The sequence below is a fragment of the Ictalurus furcatus genome, chromosome 9 (genome assembly GCF_023375685.1).
Source record: "Ictalurus furcatus strain D&B chromosome 9, Billie_1.0, whole genome shotgun sequence".
Taxonomy (NCBI): Eukaryota; Metazoa; Chordata; class Actinopteri; order Siluriformes; family Ictaluridae; genus Ictalurus; species Ictalurus furcatus.
Genome location: NC_071263.1, coordinates 3424666 through 3442536, shown reverse-complemented (window position 1 = coordinate 3442536; position 17871 = coordinate 3424666). Strand labels below are relative to the sequence as shown.

Sequence of the window (17871 nt, the reverse complement as noted above, 5' to 3'; positions counted from 1 at the left end):
CAAATTTACACACCTCCTGTCCTTCTTCACACACAGCATGGTGATGTCATGCCTCGCTCGCTCCGGTTTTAAGCTTCTGGCTCTGACATCAACGGGACATGAGATTCATAATACACAATCCAGACCACTGGCTCTCGCTGAACATTTCGTTCAACCAGGTTCGGATTTCAACACTTCCCCCGTCTTTTGGCTGTGCTCGGAGTCTGAAAATTGTTTCCGTCACCTTTCCCAAGTCCCAGGTTACAGATGATAACGATACGCAGAAACAGGGAGTCTGTTCAATGTACGGCACTTCTAAAGGTTTAGGCCCCCAGTGGTATCAGCGCTGAATAAATATTTTAAAGAGTGCAGGTCTGGTTTGTGTTATTGGTCCGAGCACTAATGGAGGAACGTGTTAGAAACTCAGGCGTCGGATAAAACCTTAGGGGGGTGAGGGGGGGAAAAACCAGCTCGGAGCAAATTGCATCACAAGGAGTTCAGGCAAAGTTCTTGTAGATTACATATGACTCACAGCACATCCTCGCCCTCACACCGCCCCGCTCCTGACTGCACTAATTGGAATTGGGATATGCAAGATTTGTCTGTTGCCATTGGCAAAAAGCAAAACACCTCCTCCCTCCAAAGCTGAATGAAAGAGTTTATGGTACAAAACCGATGGCCATGAATCAATAGATGAGCTAAGCACTAAACACTAACTCTCCTCTATCTCTGCTCAGAAAACAAGAACACACAAATGTCTGAGCTCTAACATGAATCATAATTCTTTAGCAAGACTCCATTACTCAATATGATAGCACACATTAAACACTGTGTGCTACAGTAGGTGTGTACAGTAGGTGTGTACGGGTGTCATCATTTCAATAAAACAGGACATTAAATAACATTTTCTATTGCTGGTGTCATGGCCTCATCAGAAACTTTTAAATCTCATCTCAAAAGCATCTTTTTAGCTAGAATGACTTCGCTAACATAATTAACGATTTTGGATGTTTATTTAATATACGGAGAAATATAACGATATATGTAAATAAGCATAAATATTAACGCAGTTAGTGTTCTTGTTAGGCAGTGGGAAGGTTTGGGCCGTTTCCAAAAATAAAAAGAATGAACACATTAATTGTGTTCAAAGGGACCCTGGAATCATAACGCAAATATAAGTATATATGTCGGTTGGACTTATGTTGGTAGATTAGAATTTAATTGTAAATAATAATAATAATAATAATAATAATAATAATAATAATAATAATAATGATAAATGAAAGAGAGAGAGAGAGAGAGAGAGAGAGAGAGAAAGAAAGAAAGAGCAGCAAGACAATAATATTAAGCATTTTATTTAGTAACTGATTATATTAGGTAAATCGGACATGTTCATTCTTTAATTATTATTATTTTTAACTATTATTTAATTGATATGCTATAGTCAGTCCATAACATTATGATGCTGAAAACAATTACTACTGATGATCAAACTAAAAGGACAAACACTATTTGAGTGATTTGAATCAGTATTGCAGTATTAGTATTGCAGCAGCGCCACCTGCTGACCGTGTTGGAGATGTAGGAAAAAAATTAAATAAACGATATATCATTAGACTTGCGTAGAGTTTTTCTTAATAACTAACCAACACATCTGAGGTAAATGTTGATATTCTTGATAGTTTTGCCTTGTTTCCATAGTCACTGTGCATTTATAGCAGCATTTTAAAAGCAATTTGTTAGCTAGCTAAACTGTTATGAAGTTTAGCTCAGCAGCCATTTTCCCAGTTGCCTAGTAACAAGTGTTATGGGAAATGTAGTCCTGCTGTTTGTATGAAAGTGGCACCATTGTGTAAGGTTATTTATTAACGAGGTACAGTATGAGAGCGTGTGATTCACGACCCGACATGTGCTCTAGGCACAACAGGAAAGGTGTGGTCATGCGATCATTTGCAGACGGTGCGCAGGTGCTGCAGCTGAGCGAGGTTAATGCTGCTTCCTCCGCACACGATGACGACCAGCGGGCCGAGCGGTTTGCGCAGACGACCTTCGTCCTGCAGCCGCTGTATCACGCCGCTGTACACTGCGGCCAGCGACGCTGCACACGCTAACTCCACAAGCACACGCTCTTCATCTTCACATGCGCAAACACACATACATACATACAAAAGAGCCAAGAAAGTTATTTTTCCTCACACATACATACATACATACATACATACATACATACATACATGATATTGAAGCTTGGTAATCTTGATCATTTTAGCTAGGTTAGAAGTTTGCTGTTGTCGCTAGGTAACTAACAACAGCTAATATACCTCACATGTTTTAGCTTTAGTTAAGTAGCTAATCTTAGCCAACTTAGCAAGTTTTTTACTTTCATAAGCAAACTATGTTTGCTAGTCCTATATTTGATTATTTGGGACAGAACACAATACACGTAGATTATTATAGGGCAAGACAAAAAAAATTAAATAAACATATATTACCAAGAAAGAGCTCCAATGCCTGTAGAGCCTGTCGATCGGTCACTAGCTCAGAGATGACGTTGGGTCTTTTGCTGTATTCGAACGCCTGACTGCACGCCGTCTTCGCTCCTAAACATTTCGCCTCGCTAATACATTAAATAAATCAACAGAAAGAACATAATTCAGACACACAAAAGACTCTCAATCTGAAGAAACTAACATTTCCAGCTAGTATGCTTCGATATCGCAGCTAGGTTTTCACTTTAACAGCAGGAAATTTTAGCTGTTGTTAGCTAAGCAACTAACAATGACAGCTAAAAGCTAACTACTTATCAGTTGTAACTTGACGTGTACAGTTAACTTTAACTATTAAATATGATTATCGCGATAACTAGCTTGAATACTATAGTAGCTATTGGACATTATCCACCATGTAGGTAACTACAATTTACAGCTAACTAATTTGGCTAACATTATCTAACTAACTAGCTATTATTAACACTAAGCTAACTTACAATAGGTAGGTAGCTAAAAATAATAGCTAATATCATAGCTAGCTAAATGATCTGTAATTTATTTCTCTCTTATCTAAGATTAATAAAACATCAGCATTGAATAATTTTCTTCTGCCGTCGCTCACACCTCCGTTCTTCCAGGTAGTTTCAGACTTGCAGGTGGTCGTGTGAGACTTAAAACCGTGTTTAGCATCGTTTTTTTACCTTGTAATGTCTGGTAAAGTGACTAAACGCCCGGCTTTTACAGCTGCATTGAAACAATCCGCTCCTACAGTCTCCATACAGAGGATTGGGACGTGACCCCAGCCGACTTCATCCAAGCCCTGAACGACTCCGCAGAAAAGTCCTCCGCCTCCGACGCACAGAACCACAGCACCCGGCTCACACGGCAATACCGCCTTCAGCTCGTGGACCAGACTGGAATGACCTTTCCTGAAAAAATGCAGGATTTTTCATCATAACTACTGTATGTCCGCCAGTGAGGTGCATTTTCTTTTTAAATATAGCGACTGCTGTGAATGATTAAGCACACAATATTGTTATCATGTTAAAACACTATCAATTTGTCATCAATGAGGCCCCTTAGAAGACACAGTCATCACACGAGATGACCAAAGTCGGCAACTTATGTTTAAAAGTTATGCTTTTATTTATGCTGGGAAAGTTCCTCATCTTCAGAATCGGGTTACGCACATGCCCGAGTTGTTTTTCTTAGCTTAAATCACCCGTGTGTAGTTCACGCATCCGAGGTGGCAAGATTATTTTAGATAGGAGGGGTCTTTCAACTGCGTCCACAGAGACACTAGTAATACTATTAATCATCATATATTTAGATTTAGAACAGAACCATTCCAGAGAACACCTCACCAGAGCAGAGGATGGTCAAATGGTGGCACCAAGGTGAGGTTTTCGCTTTCAGCCAGACGAACAGCCTCAGCGTTTGCTTCATCCCACACCTGCTCATATCACACACAGGAGGAGAGCATGCTGTAAATGTTGGCTGCGTCTCATATAGATACTATATTGGGACATTTGATAATTTCCTCACCTTACCCACGACTCGTACACTGGCGCCGTGATCCTGCAGTTTCTCCAACACCAGCTTGGGCGAGGATGAAGGCACTATGATGGTGGCCGGGATGTTGAGCTTGCGTGCTGCGTACGCTGTAGCCAAGCCTGCATTTCCACCTGCATTCAGCATTCACAGCATCAACACATAGTTACTCAACATGAAATAACTCAAATCCTTATTCATAGAAAATCTACAGGCTCTGGATGCTATCACAATCAGAGCTCTAAATGTACTTCTATTTTTTTTTAAAATAATAAATAAATAAATGTATTATTTCACTACCCTGAGCCCACCTGAAGAACAGATGACACCATTTGACTTTGAACCTGCAACCTTAAAAAAGAAAAAAATAAATAAATAAATAGTTTCGTCATGAAGTAATATTTTATTAGAAAAAACCTGTCATTAAATATTTAAAAATATATATAAAGACATCACTAAAGTTTATATATACAGTACGCTATAAATAAATGTTCTACTGTTTAAGTTCATTCTGAGTTCTTTTGATAAAACCTGTAGGAAAGTAAAGCACGGTGATTACGTCACTTTGATCCCGGAAGTAATTTCTCCTCATTCATTTAGCGTTTATATATTTTTAAACCTCACTTTTAAGGCATTTCTGGTGAGTCATGGATTCTTAAAAAGCGCTAAATTATACATTATGTCCACAATGTTCGATATTTTTGCTTATATTAACTTTTAGAATTAAATTTGGATACGTTTTCCCGCTCATTCCACTAATACTACAGCGCTGTAAAAAAAAAAAAAAAAGAAAGAAAAAAAAAACTACACTTCCCATGAACACCGCTGCCCTGCCCGGCTCAGTTAGGTTTATTTCACATTCATTTTATGTATTTAATTAATTTATTATTAATATTATATATTAATATTCTAAAAATGCTTAATTTTTTTTAGAATTAATATTCTAAAAATGCTTAATACTCTAAAAATGCTAACTGGTTGGGAAAGTGCTGCGTAGCCGTAATACCCGGATGAGCCAGCGGTATCCGATTGGTTTAGGAACAATGTAACTTCCGTGTTTTTGTTATACAGGAAGACTAAATGGACTACAAAAAATATCTAAGAAAGAAAATGCAGATATGAACTTAAAGCCGGGTGATCGTAAACAGTTTCTAAATTCCGTTCATTTTATTATAATAGGAATTTAACAAGCAGGTAATCGATGGCGTTGTTGCACTCGTCTATTTGGCTAAAAAAACCCCAAAAAACTAATACATTACAATACATTAATGGACGTTCCTGTGCATACCGGCGGAGGGGTGTGTTAATTTCTGCTCACCTGTTGAATCAGGTGTCCGATCCCTCTGATTTTAAACGACCCGGAAGGTTGGGAGCTTTCCATCTTCAAATAAACGGGGAAGCCGAGCCGCTTGGACATGCCAATGCTCTCAATAAGAGGAGAGTTAATGTGAAATCCCTGCACGTCCGACATGATGATGATGATGATGGGTAGACAGACAAAGTACCTGCAATGCACAATACAGAATAATGGCAAATCTAGTTGCACTTCCTGCCGAGAAAAAAAAACAACAGCAGCTTAAAGGAACATGCCATGCGGGTCCAAACTGGTTTTATTCAGGCTTATACTGGGCTCTACTGGTTTATCTGGTCCAAACTTTACTTGCTTGCAACTATCATGCATGATGCTCGAAAACAGACCTGACCATCTACACTGTTTCCTCCCCCCAGCTCAGAGCTCAATCTGCCATGCAGCTTTGCTGGATTTAAGATTAACTCACGATTTTAATGTTAATAAAATAGTTTTCTTGCCTACCTTCAAGCAGGTGCAGTGCAATCAGAGTATAAAACTGCAGCTCACAGAGAGACTTAATATCACAGCTGCTTTCTCACGGTCCAAAGGTTGTTTATCAGTGACTAACTGATTACCCTAGTAAATGCACGATCAGCAATAAGAGACACACACCATTAATACTCTGACATTAAAGCTGCAGTCAGTGTTTTTTTTTTTTTTATCTAAGAAATCTAACGATTGTCGACATCTTCAATCAAATATCTGTACAGAATAGAAAGTCAGATCTCTGTGTAATTACATAAAGTGTAACGTAGAGCAAGAGAAGTCCTTTTTTTCAATTGGATTAAACTCCCAAATCGGAGTATAAAACTCAAACTCGGTCCACTTCTGTTCATTCCTTACGTGTATTTTCTCTTCATGTGTGATTTAAACGAGTCCGTCAATTCGAACCTCGACCGAAATGCTCAAATGTGGGATGTGATGCTCAAAATCAGGTCATTTCTTACAATTAAAACACAATTAATCACGTCATAGAATTAACTGCATACTAAAATTATTTGAAAAATAATTATTATATTATACAAAATAAACAACCCGTCATTCTGATGGTTCCCAATGTGAGAACGTCTTTATTGTGCACATTTACATGGCATGTAGCATGAATGATGTTGCAGATTCAGAATCAGGCCTGTTACACTGCATTATTATTATTATTATTGTTATCATTATTATTCGCTCCCAAATACCCATACACAAGAACCCTTAAAGCATTTCATCGCGTCTGCGTTATAAAGAGCTTTTAAAAACAAGGAGGAGATCAATACAGCATACGAAACAATTCAGGCTAAATGACATTTTATTAACACCAAACGTAGACAATCTACCGAGACGCAGTCGGTGTCTGGGATTTGCTTCATTCGTTTTTTTCACTTGAGCTACAAGGCCATCAGTTTAACTGCATATGTAAAGGATTCGTTCTGCTATTTTTAAAAACAGAACAATGACTTTTGTGGAGCGCGTGCGATGATATGCAAAACTGGAGGCTCATTAGCCTCGTGGCCGAACACGTCTCAGCTGTTTGTGTACATTTGGCTTTAACGTAGAAATGCAGGTGTGCGCGGCTTTTATTTTTCCTCCTGGATGGAAAACGCAGACTTATACCATTTTTCACGACTTGACTTCCACCATCACTTATTTAACATACTACTTTTCATCTCTTATACCGCTCTTCAACATTTCCTCTGCGCTCTCATTTCAACATCTCTGCCTCTCTGCACTTTCTAGCTCCTTCCTTCCTTTCGTTCAGTAGACAACGATCCATCCTTGAGTCTTTCCTTTGTCCAACAAAAATGCACAAATCTCTCTTCCTCAGCTGTCTCAGAATGTCCTCACTCTCACGTCCCACAAACACACAATAGTACAAAAGGAAACGGGAAAACCGGTGCGTTTTCACCCGACAGACATGTGGGCAAAAGGGAACAGGATTTAAAAAAAAAAAAAGATCCAAATAAGATCCATTTTGCAGGCTGAAAACGGAGCGCTGATCACCAAATCTCTTCTGGCAGATAAATAAATCCAAGCTTCAGTCTCAGTTTCTAGCTGCCACACTCCTCTTATCTTTAGTGGCACTAAAAGATGAAAATGGGGGCAAAATGTTCAGCTGGGGCTCCTGTCCATCAGGGGGCGCTACGCCAGGGACCGCTGTCGAGGTTTAATCCTCGGGTACAACTACAGAAAAAAATAGAGAAAATAAATAAAAATTTATTCTAATATCCTTGGTACAGCAACAGGCACAGTATCAGTCCCAATAAAGGAGGTGTGGCCTCTGTGTGTCAGTCCCAGTAAAGGAGGTGTGGCCTCTATGTGTCAGTCCCAGTAAAGGTGTGGCCTCTGTGTATCAGTCCCAGTAAAGGAGGTGTAGCCTCTGTGCATAAGTTCCAGTAAAGGAGGTGAGGCTTCTGTGTCAGGTCCAGTAAAGGAGGTGTGGCTTCTGTGTCAGGTCCAGTAAAGAAGGTGTGGCCTCTGTGTCAGTCCCAGTAAAGAAGGTGTGGCCTCTGTGTCAGTCCCAGTAAAGGAGGTGTAGCCTCTGTGTCAGTTCCAGTAAAGGAGGTATGGCCTCTGTGTCAGGTCCAGTAAAGGAGGTGTGGCTTCTGTGTCAGTCCCAGTAATGGAGGTGTGGCTTCTATGTCAGACCCAGTAAAGGAGGTGTAGCCTCTGTGTCAGGTCCAGTAATGGAGGTGTGGCCTCTGTGTGTCAGTCCCAGTAAAGGGGGTGTGGCCTCTGTGTGTCAGTCCCAGTAAAGGGGGTGTGGCCGTTATGTCTGTCAGTCACAGTGAAGGAGGTGTGGCCTCTGTGTCAATTGCAATAAAGAAGGCGTGGCCTCTGTGTTAGGTCCAATGAAGGAGGTGTGGAATTTGTGCGTGTCAATTTCAGTGAAGGAGGTGTGGCCTTTGTATCCGTCAGTCACAGTGAAGGAGGTGTGCCTGTGTGTCCATCAATTGCAATAAAGAAGGCATGGCCTCTGTGTCAGGTCCAATGAAGGAGGTGTGGCCTATGTATCTGTCCACAGTGAAGGAGGTGTGGCCTATGTATCTGTCCACAGTGAAGGAGGTGTGGAATTTGTGCGTGTCAATTTCAGTGAAGGAGGCGTGGCCTTTGTGTCAGTCAGTCTCAGCGATGGTTTACATTAAATATTTATTCTCAGGTGGACTTTTCGTGCTTACCCCAAGCAGATTCCGTGGAACGTAGCCCTCCTTGTCATTAAGTCTGGCCCACCACCACTCAGTCTCACTCTCGTCTCTGCGCTTCAGCACCGTTAAAGCGTCTCCATCACGGAACGAGAGCTCGTCTGGACTCTGAGCTTCATAATCCCACAGAGCGTAAACTGTCCCCTTATTCATCACCCCCAACTTCTCCTGCACACCTGAGAGAGAACCAGAGGGTTTAACAGCCTGAGGGCACAGATTTTATTTCATCACTTCATCCCTATTATTCAATTCAATTTCAGAAAATTTCTGGAAAGAATGAAAGTATTCACCTAAGATGCATGTTTTTTTTGTTTGTTTTTTTTAAAGAAATCGAGAACTCTAATTACTATAACAAACCTGACTTGATAAAACAAATTCGGATTCTAAATGGAGAACTTTCCGTGTAAAATCCTCGTTTTTTGTCTCACCGTAGAGAAACTGCGAGCACTGCACGTAGCCGTTCTCCATCTCCTCACACTTATCTGCCGCCGTCTCCACATCACTGATAGTGGTGGCAAAGATGGCCGCCCCTGACTCCACCAGGAGCTTACACAAATGTACGCTGTTACACGAGGCGGCGCAGTGCAGCGGCGTCCTGTCACGTGCAAAGAGATTCATTTACTACTACATTTGAATTTACTCGAATAACATATAGGTTCGTTTGCGTCGTAGTTTGTACCATCCGTCGCTGTCCGCTGCGTTGATGTTCACGCCGAAATCCAGCAGGAACTTCACGATGTGATAATGACCAGCGCACACAGCGTTGTGCAGCGGCGTGATGCCTTCATCATTCGGAGTGCTGGGGTTCTCCACCTGAAATAAAACCCAAGAGGCTTGTTGGGGTTGTTACTCTTACCACCCTGAAGTTTTACTATAACAAGTATGTTTTTTTCCTCTATACCACAGCAATTTGCCAACAATGACAATCTGTATACACTATTTATTCATTTAAAGCTACATTTAATGTTCGCGAAACAAGTTACTTCCTGTTCTTATTTGCATTATAGCAGCTATAAACAGTCATTCCTTCACCAGCCTCTCTTTTTTTTTCTATCTTGACGTTAATGAGAAGAATAAAAAACCGCAGCTCGTCACGTTACTGAGAAACTGCAAAGTGAAAAGATGTCAGACAACTTAAAGTTACTGTACATGTAAATCTTAAATAAACATCCTCTTACAGAAAGCTTCACAGATTTTTAGTCCGTCTGTACGCTGTACAATGAGCTGTTACTATAGAAACGATAACATATTGATACAAACGAGCGCATTAATATACACCTGTGATTTGCTGTTATAGTAAATTAATCAGCAGCTTCGCTTCTGACCAATCACAATCCAGAAGTCAACAGCGCTGTGGTACTAACTTATTTTAACTCCCAAAGAAACTACTGGTTACTGGGAACACCAACCATTTGTAATTATGTCGAGTTTGAAGTCATCAGATTTGTGACGCGAGTCCACATCACAGCGTCTCTCATCATTTTAATATTATTATTATTAGTAGTAGTAGTAGTAGTAATTGTTGTATTTTAAGGCTGTTGTGTACCTCATATATGATCCTTTGCACCAGGTCAAACTCGCCCTCCAGGGACGCGTCCAGGAGCAGCGCCAGAGGGTTAAACTTCACTCTGAGACCGTGACCCGTCCTCTCAGACCCAGGCTTTTTCAGGTTCGTCCTCTTCACCTAGCATTCGATCAGAAATAAGAACATGAGATTTATTCCCGGAATGAAAAAGCAGCTTAATAACATTCACGCTTTTATCCAAAGAATAAGTCTCTTTTTCTGTGCAGGGATTTGAACTTACACACGTTAGTCTTGAATTGATTCACTTCAATTCAATTCAGTTTTATTTGTGTAGCACTAGAAATTAATTCTTCTGATTCGTGATAGAAAAAACACTTGGTGTGTCGCGTCTGGCGTTTATTTACTCATTTGCTTTTGTTTTGTTGATCCAAACCTCCAGAATCTCCACATAGCATAACATTTCTCCAGTTCTACAGCTCTGTTCGTCGCTCCAGTTTGCAGTTCAGTTTAGAAGTAAAAGCAAATCGACAAAAATGCCTGAAACACAACAGCATACTTGATTCGTTTCTTACAGCGGAGTCGATTCAGACTCGAATCACTTTCTCACCGAGTTCCCTGAGTTCAAGCGAGCGACCGCGTCACTCAGACGCTCTCGGACCCGAGCGCGATTGCCGTTTTCTCACCTGCATAAAGAACCGCGCTACAGGACAGAACACACTAAGGTTCTGTTCAAACAGAATAAAACTCTGCGTATGTGAAAGCACCTGGAATGTTTGTGTCCCTAGCGATATTATTCTCGTAATGCCCTGGTGTGACGCTCACCGTATTCTGCTCCGCGTCTTCCTTCTCCTCTGGCGTGGACTGTACGTGTTCGTCTAACGATGACCGATTGTTGTTATGACTGTCCTCGGGACCTTCTTTAGGATCGGTGGTGTCTGTAGTCTCCGTAATTTCTGTACGATTAGCCGTTTGAGCCGGTCGATTCTCGTTAGAGTCGGATGCGGGTGATGGTGATGGTGCGGGCTCTGAAACAGGCGGTGGCATTGGCGCTATGGCGGCTTTTTTAGTTGCAGCCATTACATTTCCATTAACGGAATCAGAAACATCGCCTGCTAAATTAAGGGCGGTGTCTGGTTGGAAGAATGGTGTGACCGTTTCCATGCCTCCAGCGAGCGTGTTGAAGCGCTGGTAGAGAAGTTTCTGGATGTTCGGACCGTTCGGACCCTCAGGCTCGGTGATGGAGCTTCGCTTTTTAAGAGGACGAGGAGCGTTGGCGAGCTTCCTCCTCAGCACCTCCAGGTCGATGTCGCTCTGGTAGCGCAGGGGCGAGTGAGCCGGGGTGAGCTTGGTGGGGCTCAGGGGCCGAGGGATGTTCTCCACGCTGGGTTGAGGACTGTGGGTGATCTCGGGTTCGGACTCGCGCTCCGAATCGTCTCTGGAGGATTGATGCTGGAAGGGAACAGGGGACGAGGAGATTGAGCTCGGCAGCAATGGCTTTCCATAGACTGAAAACAAAAAAAGGAAGCAGCATGAAGAAAATAAACATTCTGTTTAACAAGGTTGTGGTGTTTATGTATGTATGTATGTATCTATCTATTTATCTATCTATCTAATTTAATTAATTAACTAAATAATAATGTGTGAAGCTTCCCAAGTTGCCTTTTCTTTGAACTTACCTGCTTTGACTGCAGCTCTGGTGCTGCTGCTTTGGTAGTTTTTGGCCGTTGGCTGCTGCAGGTAAACGTGATAGATAGAGCTGGAGTTCATTGTAGCAGGACCTTTCCGGGGTGACTGAGGTCGTGACCCCCGGTCCGTATAAAACGGTCGAACCGCTGCAGCCAGAGGGGCATCATTACTTCTCTCGCTCTGGGGTAAGACGGGCGAGCCGGCCGAGGACGTAGGACTCGGAGGGACGGTGATCCTCTGCTGGATCTGCTGCGATGAGGAACCGGAGGATCTGTGCCAGGACAGAGTGCCTGGTGCTGAGCGGGGCAGAGAGTTAGTGGCACAGACGGTGGAGTGATGCCCCACGCTGGGGTACGTGCCATAGATTGGGGGCGGATGTTTGGACAAGGTTGTTATAGTGCCCAGTACTTTAGGAGATCCCTGTAGTGGAGGAGAGAGTATATCAGTGGAGGACAGAGTATATCATCATTTTCTTCTTCTTTTTTTTTTTTTTTTAATCACAGTTAGCTCCAGCTCCATAATTATTGGCACCCTTGGTAAAGATAAATAAAAGCGATTATTAAAAATAAATATTAAAATATAAGATTTGATTTTCAGACTGTGATTAAGTTAATTAACCACAAAGACATTTTTCATCACTGTTTTTAACCCATCTTTACTTAGGGTGTCATTAATAGGGTGATACTTTTATAAAAAATAAAACTTAGAATACATTTTCTTTAATTAAAAGATTTTTCACTAAAATGCTCATTATTTATCTTTCGCTTTATGTATCTGTTAGTTTTAAAGTTTAGCTCTTTTTACACTAACAATTACACATCTACAGGCTAGTCACAAATTATTAATAAAAACAAAATTTTTTTAGATTCAACTCTGTAATCGTTTCTAACATCTCACCCCTCAGAGGCAGCTGGGAAAACTCCGCCCCTTACTGATGCTTTACGCCGTACGGATCTTACAGTAATTTCATTACAAAAAGTAATCTATGTGACACGAACGATCACAAAAGCACAAATAAATACAATAATAAATAAATAAATAAATACATTTACATAAATACATTAATAAATACTAAGAATTGAAATAAATACTAAAACATATTATACATAAATAATTAAATAAAAATTAAATATTAATGTTAAGTTAAAAAAAAAAAGCACTGTAAATAATTAATGCCATTAAACAAATAGTTCTCTATTTGCAAATATTATTTAATGACTACACGGAAAACAATACGCTAAATAATTAAATAAAGTGTAATAATTTCGTGAGTAAGGAGAGAAAGTGTGGAATCGTCCACCATGAATTCTTAACGTTTAGCTTAAAAACGAACTAAACTTATACTTCATTATAACGTATACTAAGAGTTAAGGATTATTAACGTAAATAAAGAAAGAATTAAACATAACTGCGTAACTCGGTGTCATACAGAGTTCAACGTCTCACCTTTTCACCGGCAGCCATTTTTCCCGGGTTCTGCCTCGTGTCCTTCCAGTCCGGGGCTTTGAGAGAGGCCATGTTCCAATTTGCATCGTTTGCTGTAAGGTAGGATGGAGCGAGAGGGGAGGAATGAGGTATAAACAGAAATGGTCAAAATGTTCAGAGACACAACACACCTAAGACTAAACACTCGACGCTTAAGACTCCGCTAATCACGGCTTGGCGTGGAGTGTATTTGTGGAGCGTCCTCTTCCCAGATCAGGCTAAAGAGATTACAATGGCGCTCTGTTTATGTGTGTGTGTGTGTGTGTGCGCGTGTTTGTGTGTGTATTGACAAAGAGTGACACTTTCCCATTGACCCGGGGTCATCTCTTTCGATTTTGGCCTGAGCATCATCTCTATGATACAAAATAATATTCAAAAACAGTACGTTCTTTACAGAAGTTGTAACGTTGTGATCCGTTTTAGACTACTAAAAATTCATTCGAAGCCAAGCAGGAAAGGTTAAACATGTCAGGCTGTGACTTCGAGGATTGAGAGGCTGCTGTAGGCTTAATTCAATGATGCAATTTGTTATAACCTGCTCAGGGCCTCCTACGAAAATAAATCGAGTTACATAACAGCAGCTGCAGCCTCCATTGAATTCAATGACCTTCTGAACTCCTGTGAAGTTTTTCTTTTTTTTCCCCCCAGCCAAGTCTCTCACACACTCTCAGACTGCATGTACTTCCTCTGTTTCTCTGAATAATACATAGAGCAGGGTTAAACCATTGTACATACACACCAAGAAACAGACCCTCAGATGTGTTCAGCTAAAAAGAGAGAAGTTTGTGCTTCATCTTTCCTGAAACGAGAACTGGATCAGCGTGAAAAGTCCACAGTAAAACGATCGTCTGTTTCCGGCATCCCGTTTTCAAACAGGACCGACATTAAAGCAAAAGCCAACCGAAAGGAGATGCTTTTTATCTTTTCACTTCTTTAAGAAGTAGGCCACTCTGTTCTTATCGTATTTTAATCCCGGAGCTGTTACTTGTCCTTGTAGAGGTGTATAATAAATATAGGACGTAACTGCAGCGTACTTCAGATACTAGAGATAGTGGATGGAGTAGAAGTTGTAGACTTGTAGAACGCAACGTTTCCAGAGAAACAGGACGTTTAATTCATCTGCCGTGGTTCTCAGGGTGGAGGAGGTCAAACCGTGTCGTTGTGGTTGTTGTTTTTATTGGGATGAAAGCTAGAACCCCTTAGGAATATCTTATAATAAATATGGTAAGGCTAGTTTGATGACAGGGCTGAAACTGGAAGAGTCCAGTCAGTTGGAAAGTTCCTCAATCACTGAACCAGGAACCATAGGTTCACCTCCTATAAGCACTTGGTTTGTCAGAAATGTCCTGTTTTTTCTGGAAATTTTTTGCGTTACTTTCTCCTACATCTTCAAGCTATACTACCTGCTACATCTACATACTGTATATTCCCAAAGAGTTGAAATTTTGCAGCCTTCAGCATCAATTGTATCTCTAATTGCGTACCTATCCTGAGGACCAATAGTTACTGTACCATGCTCTAAAATCTGCTCTTCCTGCCATACTGAATTACTCAGGCTTCTACTCCTGTGATCTTGAGAGCCACAGGTTGATGCTTCCGCCATCCTGAAGCCTACAAACTTCTTTTTTCCCACCAATGTGAGGTATTCATGCTCCTCTTGCTGTCATTTTTAGTACGACAAGTTCTTTCTCCTACCATAATAAGGACATTAAGCTCTTTCTCCTACCATCCTAAGGATCATAAACTCCTTTTTCTGCCATCATAAGGACCACAAGCTCCATCTACAGCCAATCTGAGGACCACATGCTCCTTCTACAGCCAATCTGAAGAGCGCAAGCTCAATCTACAGCCAATCTGAAGAGCGCAAGCTCCATCTACAGCCAGTCTGAAGAGCGCAAGCTCCATCTACAGCCAGTCTGAAGAGCGCAAGCTCCATCTACAGCCAGTCTGAAGAGCGCAAGCTCCATCTACAGCCAGTCTGAAGAGCGCAAGCTCCATCTACAGCCAGTCTGAAGAGCGCAAGCTCCATCTACAGCCAGTCAGAAGAGCGCAAGCTCCATCTACAGCCAGTCAGAAGAGGGCAAGCTCTTCCTTCTACAGGCGCTCTGAGGAGTTCTCAGGTACTTTACTATCCAGAGGCACTTAAGCTCCTACCCCTGCCATCCTACAAGCTAGTATTTCTGTATGTGCTGTTTTATTTAACAGTAAGTCAATCGAACGAGTATCTCAGATGTTTCTAGAAGGAACATCTTCAAGATTTTCAACTGAAAATCCTGTTGCCTCACCTGTATTCCTTCAGACGTTAAAAATTCTGTTTTATTTCTGAACTACCGTACAAAACACAGCAATAGCCGAAGAAAAACCCAAACTTTTTTCACTGACTACCACAGCTGTAAACTCACGGGTGGGATGGTCTCTGGGGTCAAGGGTCACCTCGCGGTTGACTACGACGTCTAGGTCTGAGACCTTCCACGGTCCCGCAGGCTTCCTCACTCTATCGACGTCTTAGGTTGTGCACACACACCGATCCAATCAAAAAACCCCATACACACACACACACACACACACACACATTGACGACGGACAGGGGAAACAAATACAGAGAATGGAGGAGGAAAGACATGACAGGATACAAAAGAAAACGTGTTAGAAAAAATGGCAAAAAAGGATGAATTCATAAAGTGTAAAGATGATTGTGGATGAGAGGATGGAGTGGAATTTTCTGGAACTTTCATATAGGACTAAGATAAAAGGTGTGTTACTGAAGTGTTACGTTAGAAGAATATGGTATAAATGACAGGAAGAGAAATTTGGAGAAACTGATTAAAAGGATCCATCGATCTGATATCAGTTTCATGATAAAATTCCCAATCTGCCCGAGGTCTAGAGTTTGCGCAAACTGCTGGAAAACTCTCCGCCTTCGCGTCTGTGATAGTTCAGAAAGATGTGCGTGGATCGTCGTCATAGCAACCGTCAGGACGTCAGTATCGGAGCATTCAAAGAAAGAGACTCACCTGATCTGGAGCGAGTGTGGCTGATTTGGGCAGGAACTGGGTGTGGTTTAAGCGGGTCGGGGGTCAAAGGGTAGCCTCCATCCTGCCTCCCAGTCACCGTGGGCACTTGGATGTAGGGAAACACGGCTGCGACGCGACCAGAGGTGATGGGAACAGACTGAGGGGATGAGGGAGCGCTCATCCGCCCTAACTGTAGAGGAGAGAGAGAGATTTACTTATTTAAAATCATATACTGAACAAAGGATTATTATTATGTTTTTTTTTGTTGAGGAAAGTCCTTAGAAGTATAGTAAGACGTATGTATGTGTGTCTGTGCGTGTGCGTGTAGCCAGAAATCTTATTTTAGTTCCACACCCCAAGTCAGGAATCTAAAATCATCCAAGACCTCCGACACACCCTAAACAGGACAGCTGCTCTTCTCCATCTGTGTGTGTGTTTAATAATACTAACCGTGTAAGTAAGAAAACTCTGTGTGTCATGCTGTTATAGTAAAATAATGAGTGACGTGTGATGTGGTGTGATGAAGCACATCCTCAAGTGTTTTATTCCTCTTATACCACAGCAATTTGTCAACAATTACAATATGTGATATATCAACGAAGGACACCTACTGTTTATCCATGTATAGGTACATATAATGTTGAACATCCACGAAATCCTCTTTTTTTTTCCTCTCGAAGTCGAAGGCAAAAAACAAAAACGCAGCTTGTCATGTTACCAAGAAACTCCTCTGTCCTGAAGATTTTGGAAGTTATAGCTTTACCTCTGAAACTGGAGACTCCTTCCGTAAATGCTAAATAAACGCATCCTTACGGAAACCTTTATCATATCAGTGATTACACACGTTCGTCTTTTTTTAAATTACGGTTATTACTAACATGTTTATGATTATCGTCATGGTTACAGAACAATGCAGTATGTGGGACAGTGATTTAGAACTGGGATTAGGTTTTTGGTAACACCGAGTGTCTGTCCGGTTTAACACACTGTAAGACACACCTCAGCTTTCTTCCTGTAGAGACGCTCTCTCAGCTCCTCGATGCGTCGGTCCATCATGCTCACCTCCAGGTTGCGTTTATTCAGCATGTCCTTGTGCTGCTGGAGTTTACTGTTCTGCTCCTGATTCAGCTTGTTCCTCATCTGAGGGGCCAAATAAATCAACATACACACACATGCACACAGACACACACACATCAGTCAAAGTGCTGTAGCAGCTGTCTGCAGCAGATTTGCAAATGTTTGCTAATACATTAGCATGCTTGTTAATGACTGACTGAGATTGCTATGGATCTGAGAGTCCAAACACACACAGTCCACTGAAAACAATCCACTGCGTTTCTGTCTGACTGAAACGGTTTATTTCATTTCAGATGTAACAATTCAATTCGTACGCTATTTTAATTCCACGTTAATTAGGCAAATTCATACACTTGTTAGATGCGATCAATGAAGTGATGTGTAAAACATCCATTCATACAACGTGAGATTTCATTTGTTAAAACTGTGTTAGAAGGTACGACCATATCACACCGATATTATCAATACTGCATTGGCTCCCAGTAAAATCTCGCATTAACTATAAAATACTTTTATTAACCTATAA

General features: G+C 41.3%; 2 protein-coding genes across 8 annotated transcripts in view; both read right to left on the bottom strand.

Annotated features, from left to right (window-relative positions):
• Positions 1-1280: 1280 nt before the first annotated feature.
• Positions 1281-5506, bottom strand: sdsl (serine dehydratase-like). Of its 2 annotated transcripts, none has more exons than XM_053632378.1 (7): positions 5338-5506; positions 4331-4370; positions 4014-4153; positions 3833-3921; positions 3170-3397; positions 2472-2596; positions 1281-2113 (listed from the first exon to the last, which is right to left on the bottom strand). In XM_053632378.1, the coding sequence occupies exons 1-7, from the start codon at positions 5488-5490 to the stop codon at positions 1926-1928; spliced, it is 963 nt and encodes a 320-aa protein (XP_053488353.1). In that variant the 5' UTR covers positions 5491-5506; the 3' UTR covers positions 1281-1925. The 2 variants fall into 2 exon arrangements, with proteins under 2 accessions (XP_053488353.1, XP_053488355.1); XM_053632380.1 differs by having other exon boundaries at positions 4497-5474.
• Positions 5507-7437: 1931 nt separating this feature from the next.
• Positions 7438-17871, bottom strand: part of ppp1r13ba (protein phosphatase 1, regulatory subunit 13Ba) — a 39198-nt gene continuing 28764 nt past the window's right edge. For 5 of the 6 annotated variants that reach the window (XM_053632374.1, XM_053632375.1, XM_053632372.1 and 2 more), the window contains 11 exons: positions 17268-17408; positions 16269-16458; positions 15657-15758; positions 13216-13307; positions 11760-12189; positions 10906-11588; positions 10105-10242; positions 9238-9371; positions 8987-9153; positions 8535-8734; positions 7438-7539 (listed from right to left, as the gene is read on the bottom strand). In XM_053632374.1, coding sequence (XP_053488349.1) covers positions 7498-7539; positions 8535-8734; positions 8987-9153; positions 9238-9371; positions 10105-10242; positions 10906-11588; positions 11760-12189; positions 13216-13307; positions 15657-15758; positions 16269-16458; positions 17268-17408 — 2319 coding nt within the window. In that variant the 3' untranslated portion in view covers positions 7438-7497. The remainder of the gene's footprint in view (positions 7540-8534; positions 8735-8986; positions 9154-9237; positions 9372-10104; positions 10243-10905; positions 11589-11759; positions 12190-13215; positions 13308-15656; positions 15759-16268; positions 16459-17267; positions 17409-17871) is intronic. The other variant, XM_053632373.1, reaches the window with a different exon arrangement.